General features: G+C 37.6%; 1 protein-coding gene across 2 annotated transcripts in view; it reads left to right on the forward strand.

Moving 5' to 3' along the window:
* Positions 1–4486: 4486 nt before the first annotated feature.
* The window catches only part of TFPI (tissue factor pathway inhibitor), a 38200-nt gene continuing 24233 nt past the window's right edge, over positions 4487–18453 (forward strand). Inside the window, exons 1-2 of one of the 2 annotated variants that reach the window (XM_015826394.1) lie at positions 4487–4904; positions 16190–16309. In XM_015826394.1, coding sequence (XP_015681880.1) covers positions 16195–16309 — 115 coding nt within the window. In that variant the 5' untranslated portion in view covers positions 4487–4904; positions 16190–16194. The remainder of the gene's footprint in view (positions 4905–16189; positions 16310–18453) is intronic. The other variant, XM_015826395.1, reaches the window with a different exon arrangement.

Consider the following 18453-nt stretch of genomic DNA (forward strand, 5'->3'; position numbering starts at 1 on the left):
GATATTTGTGGAAACCTCATTCCAGAAGGCAGGCACTGTTATAGATGGTGTTTTTTAATCACAGGAATTAGCCAGGGAGATACTGTGGGTGACATATGGTCCCTCAAACAGCTGGGCCTTATGCAATGTAGGACTTTATAAATAATGGCCAGTATCTTATCCATCATCCAGAAGCAAACCGGACACCAGTATAGCTAGGGAATCAGAAGGGTTATATGATCATGTTGAAGTATGCTCTTCACTGCCCACACTGCTGCATCTGGGGTCCATTTTGGGTGGTCTTCAAGGGCAACTCCACTGAGAGCACATAGTAATAGTTAAGTCTTTAGTCTTTTCTTTTTGAAGAATGTTTCTTACTCCTTACCCCTACCCTAAGCTTTGCTTTTCTTCCCCCAGGTAACTGGGCCGCAGCCTTCCATCATTTTTATTTTCTAACAACGCATATGGGATCATCTGGATTGTAGAGGAATTCTTAGAAATCAAGATAATGCTTATTGGGGTCCCTAGGATTAGTAGGAAGATCCAGTGCAGATAAGTATGTTGGGTTGGGGGCCAGCATAAACAGTGTTTGTGGCACTCTTATCTTATTCAGAACAGAGCATAAAGATAGATTAAGGTGGGGATGGGGAAACTATAGCCCTCTGATGTTCAGTTACAGCAGGGGTCTTCAAACATGGCCCTTTTATGAGTTGTGGACTTCAAATCCCAGAATTCCTCAGCCAGCGTGCCTGGCTGAGGAATTCTGAGAGTTGAAGTGCACAAGTCATAAAAGGGCCAAGTTTGAAGACCCCTGAGTTACAGTAACATGGCCTGTAAACATTAGGAATAGTAGCTCAGCAGCAGCTGGTTGGCTATGGGTTATTCACATCTCATTTAAAAGACTAAGCAATTAATGTTCCGATCTCTCAGTCTTGATTTCTCCACATCTACCTACAATCATATATGATTTGGTTGAGATCCCAGTTTTATGGTTAAGATCAGGGGTCCGCAACCCTTGATCTGTGGCCCGATGACTGGCTGCAGCCCATTCGGAACCGGGTCGTATAAGTGGTAGACAAGTGTATGTGCATACAAAACCACCACCCCCCCTCTGCTGGTCCACCGAGCTGGAAAGATTGGAGACTGCTGGTTTAGACAACAGTCCTTTTATTTTAGGCTAATCAATTCCACTCAGCAACTAGGTGGGAAGCTTAAAGATTTCACGCCATGCTACTTTATGCATGTAACTCTTTTTCTTTCCATTTCTCCCCCAATTGATTCTTTCTATATATTAAGGTCTAGTATTATTATAAACAATATATGTGCTACTTTTGCAGATAGAACAAATAAAAGGGACCTGAAATGTTAAAACTGCAAGAACTGTTAAAATATAAAACCCGTCAAAATATTATATGTAGGGTTTTTTTTTTAAATGCATTGCTTTTTTACAACTTGCTCTTGAAAGTACCATACTTAGATTTTCTATCATGCTGGGAAGCACAAGGTTTGAAATTTGCTCCATCTGTTGACCTGGACTTTCCCATAAGGAACTTACATTTGGGTTAGCTTTTACTGTTCATTCTTTGTCCCAGATAAATATATAGTCAAAACAAACCTTCTATTCATTGCTATGGCTTGGTGAATATTTGTTTTTGTGTGTGACTAAACACTACCAGCAAAGAAACTTTCCAGGTTCACAAAGTTTGTGCTTATTGAAGCTTGATAGAAGTTTCATATCTTAACTATTTCTTCCTGAGTTTTTTTCTTAATTATTTCCTCCAATTTCTTTTGCATTCATTGTCTACAATGTAATGCTTTTCCGCTAAGCCTTGAGTTGTCTTATGGAACTTATGTAGACAAAACATTTACAGATGTGGACCAATATTCTTTGCTGAAACTAATTCCTAATTCCTACTGATTCTTATGGATTTGCATTGTCATTTTGTACATTTCCTCTGTTTAAAACATGTAGAAGTAAATGTTATTCATATATATTTGAATAATATAAATGTAGCTTATTTATATTTGAAAAGTACAGCATAGACTATACCATTTTTATATACCATATGCTCAGTGTTAAGTTATGAGCAAAGCATGGTACTTTAGTATTGACTAAAAGCAAAGGAAAAAACAAAACATAAATACTAACACTGAGTTTATTGACTAGCTTTTTGAAGTTTAATTAAAAAAAACTACATTTTCTCAAGGTTTAGGGTCCTTGCAATGGCTCAGCAGTTAAAGACACCGAGCTGTCAGCTGGAAAGCTGACAACCTGGGTTTGAGACCGGAGCGCCACGTGATGGGGTGAGCTCCTGTTCCTTGCCCAGCGCCAGCCCACCTAGCAGTTTGAAAGCATGCAAATGCAAGTAAATTAATAGGTACCACTTCGATAGGAAGGTAATAGAATTTCATGTGCCTTTGACGTACAGCCATGCTACCACATGACCACGGAAATTATCTTAAGACAATGCTGACTTCCTCAGTCAAGAAACAGACATGAGCATCACCTCCTAGAGTTGCACATGACTGACAGGGAAACATTTACATTTTTACCTATGTCCTCAATTATCTCTTGTTGGAATCTTCCCCATTTATTCAAGACTTTCATGGCTTTGAAAACAGAAGCTTCTCATCTGTTTTGGTTCGAAAAGATCACAATGTGACAAAATTTTGTAAAACAACATGTTTGATAGTTGGAATACATATTTCAAATTTATAGAATTGCATATGAACAATGATTCAGAGTAGATATTAACTGAGCTGGAAATATTCACAATAAAAATGCATACATAATTTTTATTTGATCTGTGTGAGAACAGTGATATGGAAATGTGTTAAGTTGCTAACCTTACACAATTGCAACGTTTTATATAACATTGTTATTCCTTTTGATGTAACATTTTTGTTTTGTTTTTTTAATCTCACAAAAACAATTAGAATCATTTTGGAGTTGGACAGCTCCAGAAAACTGATAAACAGACTTTATACTTGAAATTGATAAACAATATAAATTTCAGGTAGTGCAAAAAGCAAAAAAGGTAAATGTGTTTTAGTTCCTTTATTTGATCAAGAAATATGGGCTAAGTTGACTGGAGCTAAAGTGACAACTACAGTATGTTTCATTTATTGCTTTGATCAATGTGTTTATGACACAGGAAATACATATTGAAGTAATTAAAGAATGTCAATAATGTTATGATTAAATAAGACTGGTAAGTCTATGTCTGGCACAGTCTTTATGTCATTGACTCTTACGTCATTGATATATCAGAGCCAAAGATGATCTTATTTAGGAGTCTTGGAGCAACTGTCATTACAAACTGCTATTTTTTTGGGGGGGGGATTGTAATTTAGGAGTTTCCCAGGTGCCTGAGTTGTGGGATTCTTTTTACCCGGAAACCTTACTTTTCCCTTGCACAAACCAAATCATCATATTAGTTCCTTGCTTCCAATGCTTCCCACTGTTGACTGTCACGATTGTTTAAAAATGCCCATATAGATGCCACAAAACAGAAGAATATTGAAAATAATCTCTCATGCGCAGTCATCTTTTTGCAGTTGTCAAAAATGCAACCTACTGAGCAGTCTTCTCTCTGCATGCTTACATGCAATGACTGCAACAGCTTGTGGTTTCAAAACTACATTCCTGCTGTTACTGTCTTCAGTGTTTGAGAGTGTTTTATCTCAAAATGCAATAAGCTGGACTTAACAGCCTTAGCTAAGCAAAACTCTGAGTGGGAGGAAGGGAAAAGAAATGATAGTCCTACGTCTTTGTGTCTGGATGAGAGCCAGACCATCTGCTTAATCCAGGATCATATTAGCCAACAACTTCCTTTTTTACCTAGTAGTTGCTAGTAACATGCCCTATCAGGAATGAGGTACTCTGGGATAAGTATTATCTCGTTTCTTCATGGCACAGTTTCATGAAAAATTGCCAGTCTTCAGAGTACAGTTGGGGGAAGGGGAAGCAGAAGATTTATTTGCAGTAGGAATATGAAGAGAAGAAAAGGCTAACCTCCCCCCCCCACATTCACACACACATTATAACCCTGATGATGGATTTCTCTCATAGTTGCAATATTTTTTCCTTTCTTTTAAGAAAGCCCTTTCTTTTGCCTAATATTTTGACCTAGCTCCTTCTACATTCATGAGCAGTAGCCCATCCTTGAGAGGCAGGAGCAGACAGCAAAACCAGTGTAAAAAACAGCAGACAGCAAAACCAAGTGTATGCATGCTTTGTCTGGATTTTAAACATTAAAAAGCTATCCTGAATATTCTTGCGGGGGGGGGGGGGAAATCCAGGAGGAAAGTCTGTTTATCCCCAAAAGACAAACTCTTCTGATAAATGATAAAGGGCTGGAAATCACAGAACCTTGTAGGATTCTATTGCAGTAGCCCATATCCCGAGGGCATGCAGAAAACCCAGTGCTGGGGAGAGTCTCAAGATCAGTTTACACTCCTTGTTTGGGGGAAAAAGGGAGGAGGCTAATCAGAGAAGACAGCCTGAAATTAGTCAGAAGGGCTGCTCATCCTGCCTCCCACGTACTGTTACAGAGAAAGTGTTTTCCTGGAGGGAGAAGTGCAAGATAATTTCACAGGAAGGTCATCACCATGCTTTGAACCGGAAGCTCTGCCAGGCGACTCCTTGGAATCCCAAGGTTTCTGCAGAGCATAAAAGAGCAACTTCAGAGCTGTGTGTTTAGATTCCCATCCCAACCTACTCCCCGCCAGTTTGTCTGTTGACAACTCTGGTAATAAAATCAGATTATATTTCTGATTTTGTCTTTTTTCTTCCCGTCCCCTCCACCACCCCACCACCAGGCCCTGCCTTCTGGAGCTGAGGAAGAAACAAAACAACGAAGTCTTCCTGGAATCTTGGGATACTTTTGGGACGGTTTTTTTTCAGCACTGCAAGCAATTTGGTGGTAAGAAAATAGCAATGTTCTTTTCATGTTATTTCTCTGGCTGGGTATGTGTTTTTGCCAGATGAGTGTCAGATGTCAGATGTATTGATGTTGTTGAAGTCTGCTTTTGTGTACTGAGTGCAAGAATTAAAATGGCAATGTATGCATTTAGCTGGAAGGATACCTCAGCAAGGACAGTGAGTAGTACCTTCGTGGAAACAAACTTAGAGCAACTAAATACAAACTGTTAGCAATGTAAACAGGTATATATTTCTATGGAGAGCATGAGGAAAAATAAATGTTTTCATAGTTTAGATTTAGAATATTTATTTTCTTGGCTCTGCATATCCACAATTGTTTGCAACACCATTTACAAGAAAATTATCTTGGGATTTACTCTCATGTATGTTAATGCAGAATTCCATCCCAAGTAAGGGTGTGATATTATGAATATCTTATGTACTGAAGAAGCTGTTTCAAAGAAATCCACAAGGAAAAGGGATTTATTCTCTTACATAGATGTATAAATTGGGAACCAAGGAAGAATGCAATAGTTAATCGCCCACTATTTTCTTGAAACAAGTTTTAGTATAGTTGGTGATAAGCTTTGTCTATGCTATTTGTATAAAAGAGACCTGGTGATAAATAAACCTTTCTCAATTAAATTGGAGGGGAAAGAGTGGGTTTTACTGTATGTTGCAATTCTCTTAGGTATAATTCTCATAGAGTTCAATGAAATGTACTTGACAGTATGAGAGAGAAGAAGTTACACTTGGTGGAAAATGCAGTATTTTAGTTAAGTGCAAGGAAAAGGGAAGAGATGATGACAATAATGAAAGATGGGTACTAATTTATCAGGCACATATTAAGAAGTTGGTTTTGACTGATAAAACTCAAAAGGGCTTAGGGTTATGTGACGTCATCTCTCCTATTTTGCACCTGTCCAGCTGATATGATTGGCAGAAGAAGCTCTCTTGCTTCTGAGGCCAGAGACTTGTTCTTTTTTCGTGCAGGAGAAGATCTTGTCCCCATTGCTCCTAGCTACAGAAGACCCTGTTCTCTTGGGAGTTGGGTTTGCCCTTCTTAGTATTTGGAATCCTATATGGGTATATCTCTTTGCCAAGCTTGGAATTGTTAGATCATTTTATTAATTACTATTATAATTTCTATTAATGTTAATTTTAATCTATAATCTTAACTGTTTTTATACATTGCTTTGGTCTTAAATTGAGCTAGCTGCCTTGAGTGCTTCACACTCAGAAGAGAAAGTAATTATACAGCCTTAATAAATGTAAACATGTCTTCTCACTAGCCAAAAGGTTGCTATCCCATTTAATCGGCCATTGGTTTTGAATGCCTTCAGATTAATAGCCTTGAATTTACTTAATAGAAATACAGAGTTGCCTTTCTGCCTAGCATCCTCTCCATTATCTTCTTCATCCCTCCTATTATTATCTCTAGGAAGAAGCAGAAGCTAGTCTGATATACTGGTGAATAGCAATAGCACTTAGCCTTATATACCCCTTCACAGTGCTTTACAGCCCTCTTTAAGCAGTTTGCAAAGTCAGCATATTGCCCCGAACAATCATTTTACCAACCTCGGAAGGATGGAAGGCTGAGTCAACCTTGAGCTGGTGAGATTCGAACTGCTGAATTGCTGGAAATTGGCAGTCAGCAGAATTAGCCTGCAATACTGCATTCTAACCACTGTGCCACCACGGCTCTGGTACTGAAGGTACTGATCCAGAAACCAGGACACTCTGAGTTTAGTTCTGCCTTACGCATGAAAGCCAGCTGGGTGACTTTGGATCAGTCCTTCTCTTTCAGCCCAACCCACCTCACAGCATTGTTGTTATGGGCAAAATAGCAGGAGGGAGTATTATGTATGTTCCCCGACCTTGAGTTATTTATAAAAATAATAAAGGCAAGATAAAAAACAAACAAATACTGTAAATAACTAAAAGAAATAAAACTAGGACAGCTTGGGGTTGTGCTTAGGGAAGAAAAAAGCTGATGCAAGTAGGTAAATCATGGCAGTTGCATAGTAATGTCAGACATATACATGGATGACCATTAAGTTACTCCTAGGTTTTAACATGTATGGCATATGAAAGTTGCTTTCGCAAACAGCGTTGAATATAGCATGCAATATCCTTTGGGTAGCAAATTTCCTTTATTTGATAAAAAAGAAGGATTTTCTTTGGTTCAAAGAATTATTCTCAGTTGTTTTATTTTATTTTTTTAAAGAAAGGGCTAAGAAATACTTTGAAACTCTAAAGATGTCATGCACATGGGGAACATGAGCTATGCAATTTCCTGTGACATTTCTACACAAAATAGAAAGTATATAGAATTATAATATGATCCATTCAAATCTAAAGTTAATTCCCACTCCTGGTTTTCTCTACCTCCTTCTAGAGTTGGATTTAAAACTGCCAGCAGAACTCTCTTTTATAATTGTCTACGGCATCCTGTCAAAAACCTCTCTAAGTATCACCATCTGCACGCAATTTTCCTAACTTCTTTAGAAAGAGACGATAGTCCTTTAAAACTATATCTCTCTAGAGAAATGAAACACTTACACAAATACTGCTTTCCAAAGTTCAAATATTTGTCCTGTGCTGAAATGAAAACTCCCTAAAGGATGCTGCCATTTTTAAAGTCCGTCTAATATTTAACCAGTCTTAATGCAAGATGAATTGCTAGCCAAATCACATTTTAAATCAAAGGCCTTTTCTGCTTGTTTTATTTTCTGCAGAGTAACTCCTATTGGAAAATGAAGTGGTATGTTATCTGTGTGACTGGGTCACCACTGATAAGCCTGATTGTTTCACAAAATAAAGATAGTTTCATATTTACCAATTAGTTATTTTTTTCATGTGCCATTATACCTTATCCTGTGTCATGATACAGTGTTCAGCTATGGAGACATTTGAGTATCGTAGAAATTTACGTGAACTGTCAATAAAAATATACTGTAGATAGAGCTATGGATATAGCTATACATATAGATGATGTTGATACAGATGTAGATATATATCAGGGGTCTTCAAACTTGGCCCTTTTATGACTTGTGGACTTCAACTCCCAGAATTCCTCAGCCAGGCACGCTGGCTGAGGAATTCTGGGAGTTGAAGTCCACAAGTCATAAAAGGGCCACGTTTGAAGATCCCTGATATAGATAGATCTATTATTTGGCTTAAGGATAGACCCCTGCTCTGAGTGATTGCTGTCATATGGGTACATTATTACTTGTGGTATTTGACTGAGACAGTCCTGATTAAAACGGAAACAAGCTTCAGGTTTAGGTTCTTCCTCAGTGAGCTCAACCAGAAGTGTTTGTTTTTAAAACTGAATCTGTGTGTCCCTCTCAAAGAGATCAACCAGACCTCTTAAGTCAGTAATACCACTGAATTTAAGGTTACTTTTTAGTAGACATGGCTGGTAGTGTGTGCAATGAATTCCTGATTGTTTGTGTGTTTCTGTGCTCCTGCCTTCTTATACATAGGTTTGGGTATACTGAGTTAAGTATATCTAGTTCAATATTACTCTTATTGGCTGCCAGCAATTTTATGCAAGAGCTTTTCCATCCCTACCTGGAGATGAAGATAAAAGCTTGAGTCTTCTGCATGCCAAGCACCCAACTCTGCTTCCACTGAGTTCATTAGACAGTTTGCTTGCATGTGGACATGGTATACATCGGAGCATGAGCAAAGTTACACACAAAGATAGTTTGTGTTTGAAAGCTAGTCAGAGGCTGTGTCAAATGCACATGGGAACAGTGGGGAACAATCCCAATTTATATTCCAAATTTGCATTCAGTTAGGTTATGTATATAGTCTTCATAGGACTTATCTCTTGTGACCAATGATCACAACTGTATTAAAATACAGGGGGAACTTTTGCCGAACCACAGAAACATTTTTTCTAATAATAAAAGTTTACCACTGAAGTGATGACATCTTTTCTTCTTTGACAGCTATCTTTGCAGACCTTTAAAAATCTTTCATTTAAATTGCATTCTCAATAACTTCAGGCTTGTATCTCTTTTCTGTTTTTCATTCTATCCTTCCTGTTGTTCCATAGCCACAAAAGTGACTCATTCAAAGTGACAGCACAGGAAATTGAACAGAAAAAAAAACCATAAGGCTTTTGAAGCTCAAAATCAACATAGGAACTTTTCCTTGTTTTTTATTCTATCCAACAGAAACACGCATAGTTAAAATAACTAAGGATGTACTTATGCAAACAAGTAAACAAAATTATTTTAAGGATCTGAGCAAAGTTGAAAGAAAAGATGGTTAAAGGTTTGAGAAAGCAAAATAACAAAGGAGTATTTATTGCTAAGATAGATTCTGTTCAGGCATGCCTATGTGGAATGTATCTGGAAATGTATCTATGAATCACTCGTCTGTTTCACTTTTTTTGTGGTTTCAACACAGACTGCAATAAGCAGAGTATCCATACCTGGTACATTTGAAAGGAGTTTGGTGAAAAGTGTATTTGCCTTAATGTTTCCAAATGCCTATAGCCAAATACACATATAGGTAGTCCTCTTCTTACGACTGAGCCCAAAATTTCTGTTGCTAAGTGAGATGGCTGTTAAGTAAATTTTGCCCCATTTTATGACCTTTCTTGCCATGACTGTTAAGTGAATCAGTGCAGTTGTTAAGTTAGTAACATGGTTGTTAAGTGAATCTGGTTTCCCCATTGACTTTGCTTGTCAGTAAGTCACAAAAAGTGATCACATGACCCCGGGACACTGCAACCATCATAAATATGAGTCAGATGCCCAGCATCTGAATGTTGATCGCGTGACCCTGGGGCTGCTGCAACAGTTATAAGCATGAACAACTGTTATAAGTCATTTTTTCAGGGCCCTTATAACTTCGAACGGTCACTAAGTGAACGTTGTAAGTTGAGGACTACTTGTATTAACTCCTTCAGAATTTAGCACACCATTCCAAAAGAGTGGTGTAAAGAGGAGCCAGGCATGTATAATCTGATAAGTCAGAACTATATTAACATTTGGGTGGTCTAGTTATTTATCTGTGCTTTCAGTTTTAAAAAAAATGGCAAACTTGTGTTGTTTTACCTGAGTAGCTTGTGTTTTGCTCTCCCTGTTTTGTAATACAAGCTCAAACAAACAACATAGATACCTAGCAATTTTATTTTCTAAAAAGAATATGGATAAAAAATATGCTAAAATTCTACCATAAAGGACCCAGAAGTCAACTGCACAAATGCAGAAGGTGTTCAGGATTAAGCTCTAAAACTGTGGCCTGCTTATTAAATATTTCTTTCCCCCCCAAAAAAAAATTATTAATTTTCTATTATTACATTTGATTAGTGCTTAATAAACATTGTGTTGTCTGGGTTAATTTGTTTGCTTAATAATGCAAGTTACATTCTTAGTCTCTACCCCTTTTTTCCAACCATTGATAAAATAAATTCCATGTTTGAAAATATTCTGTATCTTCTTTCTCTTTGTAAGCCTGTCCATTTCAGCACAGTCCAATACCTTCTTGATTATCTCTTCGTCTAGTGGTGTTTCTTCATTCTTCCAATGCTAAGCAAATACAATCCTGCTGTTTATTAAATATTTCTAAAGAGAGCATTGGCAGATAATTATTTCCCCAATTTGTTTTTAAGTTGGATCAAGGCATACGGTTCACAATACAGTTTGACTTGGTATTCTTTATCTTGATTCTGTCCTTTGAAAATATTAGCAGTATAAGATAATCTGAAATTGATGATGGGTTTGTGAAATCAAAGCACCAAAAAAGCTAGTTTGGGCAGAGCTTGGTTTCATGTGAGCGAAGTCATGGTCCTAATCTCCCACTCGACTCTTCCTTTCAATGCATTTTTCCCACTCCTTATGGCAAATCTTTATGCTGAAACTGGACTGCGGACTGTGAAGTGCATAAATCATCTGCAAACAAGATCTGTGATCCAAAACAAAGCCAGCAACCATCTGTGAAGGTTCTCAGTCATCCAGATCATGGTTGCTCCAAAAGGCCCGGGAAAGGATAATATTTCTCATATTCTTTCTGGATTTTAAAAGAATGTAAGGTCTGCAGAGCACATTAATCTTAATTCAGTTGAAGGTCTGAATGCACAAGTCCCTTTGTCAGTTTTTCAGCATTACCAGGTTGCAATACAGGTAATCCTCAACTTACAACAGTTTGTTTAGTGACCGTTCAAAGTTACAACGGCATTGAAAAAAGGAACTTAGGACCATTTTTCACATTTACGACCATTGCAGTATCACGTGATTTACATTCGGATGATTGACAACTGGTTCATATTGATGACGGTTGCAGTGCCCCAGGATCACGTGATCCCCTTTTGTGACCTTCTGATAAAGCAAAGACAATGGGGAAGCCAGATTCACTTAACAACCACGTTACTGACTTAACAACTGCAGTGATTCACTTAACATTTGTGGCAAGCAAAGTCGTAAAATGAGGCAAAACTCACTTAACAAATGTCTCACTTAGCAACATAAATTCTGGGCTCAATTGTGGTCGTAAATCGAGGATTGCCTGTAGTTCATGCGAGGACACTACTAGAGGAAAACTGGCTTCCACTTTTGTTTTTATAAAGCACAGATTTGAAAAAGGCACATGTTTTAAAATTACTCAAGGGATGTTTAGCACAAGTTTTATTTTTAACAGTAGATTACACAAAACAAGGAAGAAGGGAACCACAAAGAGTAATTAATCTTGGGAAGCTTCAGTCCCTGCTTCTGCATTTCCCAGGTGATGCAATAGATCAAGTAGCTGAGATTGGGGAACAAATGAAACATTTAAAACAAAATGTAGGCACTCTGTACACGGAAACAGGTAATTATAAAATACTACTTTTCAGGAGTTCCCATTCCCCCACTCCTGCCCCATTTCCTTTTGCTCCATTTCCCATAATAAGATTGCATTTAAAAGTGTTTCATTTATTACTCAACTTTTACATGTAGAGTGATTTTTTTTCTTCTTTTTTATGAAAGAAGCTTTCCATGAAACCTAGTTTCAGGTTGAATCTACTGCATTAATATTGCATAAGCACTTCACAGTCTTTGCTGCTTACTAATATCATATAATTATATACTACTGCCTTCTATGATGCAGTCTTTCTTTCATAATCCTGAGTCTTCCAGGGAATCTTTTGCAATACAGATTGAAACTATGATTTAATATTAGACTGCTATAAAAAATAATAAGGTATTGCATTAATAATTGGTTTGAACTATTTCCAGATTAAGTGCTTAGGAATGTTTGTTACAGGGCGTTTTCTTGTGGAAATTTTCCCCAACTCACTTGAAACCAACTGATTTCTAAGAAATGGGAAAGGATTTTACATTACACTAGTTCAGTTTGGCTTGTGAGGTGTAGACATTTGATCAAAACATTAATTGTGGGACTTGACTCGATTTTCAGGAAACAATGAGCAAATTTAAGATGGTAAAACGTTTGAAGAAAAAAATGATAGCAATATTTTCATAAAAGTTAATATTATAATTTCACCTGAGGGAGTCCTGCCATTGGTGGTGATTTACTTTCTCTTCTGGAGCTATTCCTCACCATGCCCCTGTGTTCTCAAACACATGGAACAGATTTTGAAGACATACTTTCAAGAAAAAGGAGGGAAAAAATGTACCTTTTTGTATAATTTCACTTCTTGGCATTTGCCAAAAAGAATTTCATCTACACATTAACAGTCTACCGATTTGCAGATAGTGCATTTCAAATAACCTTTCAAAATCTCCATGTTCTGCCATCAAACAGTGCAGAGTTCTGCAAATTATGGAGAAAACCCATTCAACATGATAATTTGATCAAAGCTGGGCAAAAATAAGTGTTATTGAATATATAAGAGTTGCATTTAGTGAGATGGGCGGCTATATAAATGTGATTAATAAACGCACAATATGTGTTATTATGGGTAATATGTTATTTAACATAATAAGATAGTCGTATTACAGTTCCAAAGATATAAAAACCTTAGTATGCTTCTACCAAATTTGCAAAAATATCCAACTAAAAAAGGATACTCTCAATCTAATAACTAATATTATTGGATTCCTTGGAAAAAAAAGAAATGTTCCGTTTCTCTCCTTCCAAACTGGGCTTAATTCTTTCTATTAGAAAATGTTTTCATAGAGCACATCGGTATCTCAGAAACGTTTATGTTGATTCTAAACTTCTTTATTATTAAATAGATTGTTTTGATTTTTTTTTTGATTAAGCATACAGGAGACAGACAGATAGTCTCTCCATTATTTAAGAATAATTATTTTTTGTCTCTTGACATTGGGCCAAGGTTACAGATACAGGTTTCATGAGGACAAATGGAACACTAGGAAAATAATCTTGATTAAAGATAAGCACTTTTTTTTTGTCCTGTTAATGGGTGGAAAAAGGAGAAAAAGCAGCAGACACTTTTCTTCACATACTTTTGTGGAACAGATTGAATATGGTTTCTGAAGTACTAATACCATGTGAAAGTATGTCAGATTCCTATAGCAACACATATTTTATGTCAGAGACTTTCACAGACCTCTAGAGCAGGGGTCCCCAACCCTTGGTCCACAGCCCAGTGCCAGGCAGTTAAGCGCACAAAACTGCATTTGTGCAAGTGGTACATACATGCAAAACCATCACTCTCCCCCCCCCATCGCCACCACTGCTGGTGCCGCAGGACCACAGACCACAAAATGTTGGAGACCACTGTTCTAGATATTCCTAATGTGAGATGGTTATTGGATTATTTATGTATTAGATTTATGCACCACTCATCTCATCTAGAGATGATCATGAGATGGAAGTAATTTTGTTATAGTGAGCTACCCCAGTCAGTGGCCTGGTTGTTGCATTCTGGACCAATTGGAGGTTCTGAGTCATTTTCAAAACTAACCGCATCAAGCGTGTTGCAGTAGTGATCAAAAACAGCTTCCTGATCCAGGCTCTTCTTGCTTCTAGCCCAGTGGTGGCGAACCTATGGCATGCATGCCATAGGTGGCACTCAAGCCCTCTCTGTGGGCACGCGTGCCATTGCCCAGTGCACAGATGATGCTGCGGGGCACAAGCGGAGGGCATGTCTATCATGGCGCTGCAGAGCCACCTAGGCGATCTGTGGCGGGCCATGGAGGCAGTGGGTGGCCTGGAAGGTAGGGTCAGCTGGGGCAGGGGGTGGAGCGGGCGGGACGGAGAGGTGGGGGTGGTGGTTTTTGGGCACTTGGTCTCTAAAAGGTTCACCATCACTGTTCTAGCCTATGTGTATGATAGTCCTATATTGCCTCTGATTGATTGATTATTGATTCTGTGCCATCAAGTTAGTGTCAGCTCTAGCACCCACATAGATAGATCTTCTCCAGGATTGTCTTTCCTAATTCTGATCTTTCACATCTTTCTGGATGGAAGCAATGGTGCACTCATTATTACTGTAATTGCCAAGAAAGTGTAATCATCTTGCTGCTGGTTGTCCTCTTCTTCTCTTTCCTTCCAGCTTTTCTAGCATCATGGATTTATCCAAAGAGCTATGTCTGCACAGAACATATCCAAAATAGGACCATTTGTGCCTCAAGTGAGAATCCTGAATTGACTTGTTTGTTGATTCATTTGTTGTTATCTCAGTCGTCTATGGTATTCTAAGGAGTCTTCTCCAACACCAAAGTATTAAAGCTTAATACTCTTTCTGTTCTGCTTCTTCAAAGTCTTTTTGGCAGAATCTCACAGGGAAAAACATTGCCTGCACAATTCTGATCTTTGCAAGTATAGAGGCATCCCTGAATCTTTTCCCAGGCCTGTTTTATGACGTGATAGTCTGGGCTATATTTCGTAACTGCTGATTCCTTTATACTTGATAGTTGACCCTAAAATAAAAGCAAAAGCTGTCCATCCTGTCTTCATTGCCAATTAAGATGTATATGGCCGCCCATATTAAGCAACTCTGGTGACTTACAATAATCACAACACTAATAAATAACCATAAAAACAATGATAAGTCTGGTTGCTGTACCTGTAGTCATTAATTTGGCCTTTTTTTACATTTAAACTTAATCTCATTTCCCCCTCCCTCTTAAATTGGGCTCCTTATACAACCCTTAACCGATATTAAATAAGTATATCTCCCCCTTTATTCAGGGGAGATGTAAATGTATTAAAATGTATTTAAACAATTGACTATGTCAGTGGTGGCGAACCTATGGCACGGGTGCCAGAGGCAGCACTCAGAGCCCTCTCTGTAGGCACGCACGCCATCGCCCCAGTCCTAGGCCTTCATATGGGTTTTATAAAACCTTTTTGCTTTAGGCCTCCACCGCCATGTGCAAAAAAAAAAAAAGGTTCAATCAATCAATTTCAACTTCTCGCGGGGGGGAAAAAAGATCCGCAAAGTTGGAATTGATTGATTGAACTTTTTAGTCCCACCCAGTCTGCTGTTACCACCGCAGCCATGCCCACCCAATTGGCCACACCCACCCAATTGGCCACACCCATCCGGCACCCGACGATGCATAAGTAGGTTTTGGGTTGCAGTTTGGGCACTCGGTCTCTAAAAGGTTCGCCATCACTAAACTATGTTATGCATTACTTTGGAGGGAAGGGACTGCTGGGACTTAAAACAGAGATACCATAGGTAAAATAGGAATTAGCAGTGAGGAGAGGAATTTTCATGCCAATATAATGCTTTGCCAACTCCAGGATGAATGGAGAGCACCCAGCAGAGGGGAAGGGCCCACAGGAAAAAGGGCAAATATTTCTCTCAAATGCTGCAAATATAAGGGGACTTTTGCATAGTCATATTAATGCAAACAAATAAATAAATAAACAAATGCATAATTCATCACAAATTATCAACAATCAATCAGGCCAAATATAATGAAGAAAAATGATCTTTTATAGTCAAGAGTCACATTAGGAAAGATAAGAAAAATCAGCATAAATAGAGAAACTGATGCTAATTCAACCCATTTAATTTGTCAAGAGTTACCTTACTTGATTAAAGTCCATAACCAGTCCATAAAGTCCATATAGGTTCAGTACAGAAGCTTTTCAACTTCCCCTCAGAATGAACAATATTTTGGAGTTAAGCTTCAACAACTCTTGTGTTCAGGCCTCGGCATTAACACAGGCATCATAACAGAGTCTTTGTATCCAAGCCCCTTTTTTCTCTTTCCTGGTGGATAATGATGTGAATTGAACTGTAACACCTATAAGACTTTTTTTTCTTGGCAGTGCAGGGATGGATGCTTCAAAGTTCTCTTCTTCCTTGTCTTCTGTTCTGAAGTTTATTTTCTTTTGCTTGTTTAGAAAAGATGAGCAGAAGGAGGATCGATATGTTTGTAGCTGCCATCTTGTATCTTCTCTCCCAATTTGCCCCTTGTGAGGGGACTGCAGCTTCAGAGAATGAAGAATATGCAGAGATTATTGGTAAGTGCTTTTTTTATTTATTCTCACAAAGCTACAGTACAGAGAAATAAAATGTCTCGGTTTAACAGGGCATATTTAATTCCTAATTGTTGTATGTGTTTTCAAGATAAATGGGCAATAATATTTCCAGCCCCAATTGAATTCCACTGGTTATCATTCAGGAGCCTGTTCTGTCTTAATTTGCAATTAGTCTGCAATTTCGTCCATTTATAGGTATGGTTTTGAATGTACTTTTCAGAAAATACCCTTTTTAGAAGCAAACCTAATTTCAAAGCATATTTTATCTAAATTAAAAGTGTAAAATTCATTACGGCAATTTATTTAACGTCTGAAATTCAAAGACTATGTCAATACAGAGGAAATGTTTTTAAAAAGGCAATGCAGTTAAAAACAAAAGAGTTCTCATTTTTGGCATTAAAATATAATCCTGCTCACTATTTCAATATTTGGAGTTGCCTAGACAGTTCCTATTACTGTCAAATTTTGTTTGACCAAAAAAAGAAAGAACATTACATTAGCTGTGAAAAGAAAATAGCTGTCATGTGTATATACACCAGGGGTCCAAAGAGTATCTGGAAAAGGTATTACTCGTTACTTTACTATTTACTATTTATTAGTTACAAAGCAAATAGGACAAAAAATAGAGGCCTACTACTCAGTTACTCTGACAATAAGTCTATATAAGCCCCAATACCTTGTACGGAATACAAGCTTTAAAAAATTCCTAGGAATACACAGATTTGAATAGTAAGGAAGATCCTGATGTATTAATTACGTCCAGTAACCTTTCTCTTGAAAGACACATTTCCTGAATGGAATGAGTCATAGCCATTGAAATACCCCTTTCTTGTAAAGGGTGAAAGTCCATAACTTATTAGTATCACTGCTTGGAGATTCAGCTTGTCTAGCAGGAAAAGCTTTTAGCAGGCGTGGGTGGTGGGTGGGTGGCAAGTTGTCAACTCCAGCTTACGATAGGGACAAAAAAGAGACTCATTTTCTCTCAATGCGACAAGCTGTTTTGCCTTGATAATGCTCATCAACAAGAATAATTTGAATAGAGCCTTGTGATGAACTGTATAAATAGAATATATAGACATGAAGCATTTCACTTGGGAGACAACAGAACAATCATCCATAGGAAAGAGTACTGAATATTTTTCCCTGTCAAGTCAGCTTATCTTAAAAAGGTGATTGTTTAGGTAAAATTGTAGAATTAGAGAGTTGTCATATTCTGCAAAGACATTTGATTTGGGTGATGGAAAAAATACACTTTGCAAAACGTATGTGCACAAGGCTCATTTTAGTAGGAGTAAGAAATAAGGAGAGTCACTTTGATGCAGTGGGCAAGGCATTGGCCTAGAAACCAGGAGACTGTGAGTTCTAGTCCTGTCTTAGACATAAAACCTGGCTGGGTGACCTTGGACTATTCACTCTCTCTCAGCCCAACCCTCAACACAGGGTTGCAGTTGTTGGAGAAATAGAAGGAAGGAGTAGTAGGTATGTTCGCCATCTTGAATTATGTGTAAAATAATACAAGTGGGATATAAACAAACACACATACTATAAGTTTCAGTCTTCCTTATGTCAAAGCCAGTTAGGTAATGTTGGATAATCCCCATCTCTCAGTCCAAGGAAAAAAGCAATAACAAACCACTTTCAAAATAAGATGACAACGATTCTGACTGATTTGAAGACGTAGACATAGTAGAAGAACGCAACTTTCAAGGGTATTAAATTCCTTTAATTCATATTTCAATTTAAAAAACATACTGAACCTCTTATGTGAAACATCATTTTTTTAAATATATTCTTCTCCACATTCTATTTATCTTTCTTTAAATATTTCTGTATATTTTTTAAAAAAACTCAGCCCAGTGCAAAAATGGGATAAGCACAAGATGGAAAAAATGAGGAGCAAAAACTGAGGTTAAGTTAGGTTAGGTTTTGCTATGCTATGCTATACAATGGTATCTGTATTGCTGTTTTGCAATAAGCTTAATTTGGCTTAGTTTAAGTTTTACCAGAACTTTATCTAGTTTTAATGGACAATTAGTAAAATGATCCAAATTACTTTTCTTGTTGAATTACACATCTCTTGGAAAAGGTTAAGAACACAGAAGTATTAAAAATAAATAAATAAATAA

This window comes from Protobothrops mucrosquamatus, unplaced genomic scaffold (genome assembly GCF_001527695.2).
Source record: "Protobothrops mucrosquamatus isolate PMUCROS unplaced genomic scaffold, P.Mucros_1.0 scaffold3096, whole genome shotgun sequence".
Classification (NCBI taxonomy): domain Eukaryota; kingdom Metazoa; phylum Chordata; class Lepidosauria; order Squamata; family Viperidae; genus Protobothrops; species Protobothrops mucrosquamatus.